Source organism: Crocuta crocuta, unplaced genomic scaffold (assembly GCF_008692635.1).
Source record: "Crocuta crocuta isolate KB4526 unplaced genomic scaffold, BGI_CrCroc_1.0 scaffold133, whole genome shotgun sequence".
NCBI classification, from domain to species: domain Eukaryota; kingdom Metazoa; phylum Chordata; class Mammalia; order Carnivora; family Hyaenidae; genus Crocuta; species Crocuta crocuta.
The window spans coordinates 643,732-646,194 of NW_027529438.1; the positions used below are offsets into that span (position 1 = coordinate 643,732).

At 61.6% G+C, this 2,463-nt stretch overlaps 1 protein-coding gene across 1 annotated transcript in view; it reads left to right on the top strand.

Annotated features, from left to right (window-relative positions):
- The first annotated feature begins 543 nt into the window (after positions 1 to 543).
- The window catches only part of LMX1A (LIM homeobox transcription factor 1 alpha), a 170,496-nt gene continuing 168,576 nt past the window's right edge, over positions 544 to 2,463 (top strand). The window contains exon 1 of the mRNA XM_077759968.1: positions 544 to 619. Coding sequence (XP_077616094.1) covers positions 544 to 619 — 76 coding nt within the window. The remainder of the gene's footprint in view (positions 620 to 2,463) is intronic.

Sequence of the window (2,463 nt, forward strand, 5' to 3'; positions counted from 1 at the left end):
CCCGTTCCTGCTCCGGGAGGGGCCAGAGGTCTACCGCTGGAAGCCAAGGTTAGGAGGTGCAGTGACTCGACATCTCCCCCCTCCTCCAGCACTTCTCTCCCCTAAGAATGTCCCCTTAGCCCGCTTCCTGCTCAGCGCCTGGTGGGGGTGGGGGTCAGATCCCACCTCGTCTCTACCCGGAGCCGGATTCAAGCTCGCACCGTGGGTCCTACGGCATCAGCACACCCTGTCCGTGAACGGGTTTGGGAGCCCAGCGGAAGTTGGGAACGCTGCGGGAGCCCCGGCCGCGGGGCAGGGGAGCGNAACGCGTTGACTTCAAGTGAAATCAGATCAGTCCGAGCAGTCCGCGGTGACTCGCCTCTCGCCTCCCACCCCACGTTTCTCTGGGCTGGACTCGACCCTCCCGGCTCCTTCTGGTGACCCTGGACACTCCCTGCGTCCTTTCCCAGGAGAGCCGCGGCTGCGGGCTCCCGGTCCCAGAAGGCACGGACCGCCGGAGCACCGCTTCCTCTCCCCTGAAGGTCCTCGCGGCCCGGCCCGAACATGCTGGACGGCCTGAAGATGGAGGAGAACTTCCAAAGCGCCATCGAGACCTCGGCGTCCTTTTCCTCGCTGCTGGGTGAGTGTTCAGGCCCTGCGTGCCCGGTGCACCCTCTTTCCGACGGGCCCCAGCTCTCCAGCCCAGCTGGCCCGGGACCGGCCGGCGAGAAGGGAGCCCGCGCCCCGCGTTGTGGCCACGCTCCGCGCGTCCGTCTGTCCCTTCGGGTCGTTCCCTCCCCAAACCGACAAGCCGCCCCAGGCCTCACGCTCGGGCCACCGAATTCCCCAAAGCCGCGAGGGGCGGGCGAGATTGCTCGCGGGCGTGAGTGGCAAGTGATTAAAGATACCCAGGGCTGGATTTTTAATCACGGAGCTGATCGACATCTCATAAACGCCATGCGCTTCTCCGAGGCCTAAGGGCGAGCAGAGGAGACCCGAGGCCCGGGGCGCCCAAGTTCGAGGCGGCTTCTCGTCCCCACCGACTCCAGCCCCGACCCTCAGCCCCGGGCATGGCCCACAGGCTTTTCCAGGCCGGTGGGCAGCGTAGCGCGGGGATTAGCCCGCGCGGCAGGACCCTCGCCTCGGTTTTAATTAACTGGAGCCGGACCTCGAGGCCGGCGGGTTCCACCCTGCCTCCCCAATCCCTTCCTGAGACCGCGGAGGAGCTGCGAGCCAAGGGCCTCCAAAGGGTGTCTGCGCGCGCGGGTCTGGCGGATCTGAGGCCAAGGATTCGCAACCCCGCCTCCCACCCAGACCTTGGTGCTTCTCAGGTGTGGGCAGCGGCTGTTTTAATATCTCAGCGGGATGGGTTTTCGTTCTGTCTTTAAATCTCTTGCCTCTTTCCCTCGCTCGGAGCCGCTGGAGCGGGGAGAGGGCGAGGGGACAGTTCGGCTGGAGGAACCAAATCCAGAGACGAATTCCCCCTGCTCCCCAGATGAAACGAAATCACGCGCGCTGAGCCCCCCTCTTTCAGCCGCGCCTGCGGAAACTTCTCAGCTCCGTGCAGCCTCGGGGGAGTGCGGGGGTCGGGCTGGGGCGCAGGCTGGCACTGCCCTCGCCGCGAGTGCGGCGACCTTGTGCTACAGCGGGCGTCGCGGCTCACCGCGGCTCCCAAAGTCCGCGTCCTGGCCCTGAATGCCGAGACAGGGCAGAAAGAATAGTAAACCCTGGCCCTGAATGCCGAGACAGGGCAGAAAGAATAGACCAGTTTACGAGAGAACTATCACGCTACTTTTCTTAGCCCTCCCTGCCGTGCCCCCCGCGCGACGGGCTCTGCTCGCGAACTGGTGGCAGGGTCCCCCAAGGGAAAAGCAACAGGAGTGTGGCAAGGACGTGGGGAGGGGTCGGGCCCTTTGGGACCCCACGCGCAGGAGTATGGTTACCAGGGGACAAGGCCTTCTTTAAATAGCTGTGAAATGTGCCGACAAAGGCGGCCAAGCGTTCCCCCATCCTAAAGAAAGGCACCTCCTACCCAGCAAAATAAAGGAACAAAACCGGCAAAAGTCCAAGGGGGTAGTAGAGAGAATTCCGCGGGCAGGCGGAGCGGGTTTGGGGCGGGTGTCGGCTCTCCTGAGCCGCAGCTGAGCGCACCGGGTCCCGGAACTCTGGGCCGGTGGCGTCTCCGCGCCCTGCGTGCTTCTTTCTTTTGCCCTTCTATTTTGATGCTTCTCAGTTATATATGTGTGTATACAGATATACACATATATGCAATTATACGTAAAAACCCCTCTGCAGTTTGTGTTCCAGCTAAGACGCAGCAGGCAGGGGACCATTGCTTTGAACAATACTGAGCTTGCCCGGAGGGAGATGGTATTTTTCTCTACGAATGAGACTTTTTAGGAAGAAAATTAAAAAAAAAATCTTTAAAAATCTCCCTTAAAACATAGAAGAGAATTGCGTTTTAGCAAAAGACAAAATCAAAGC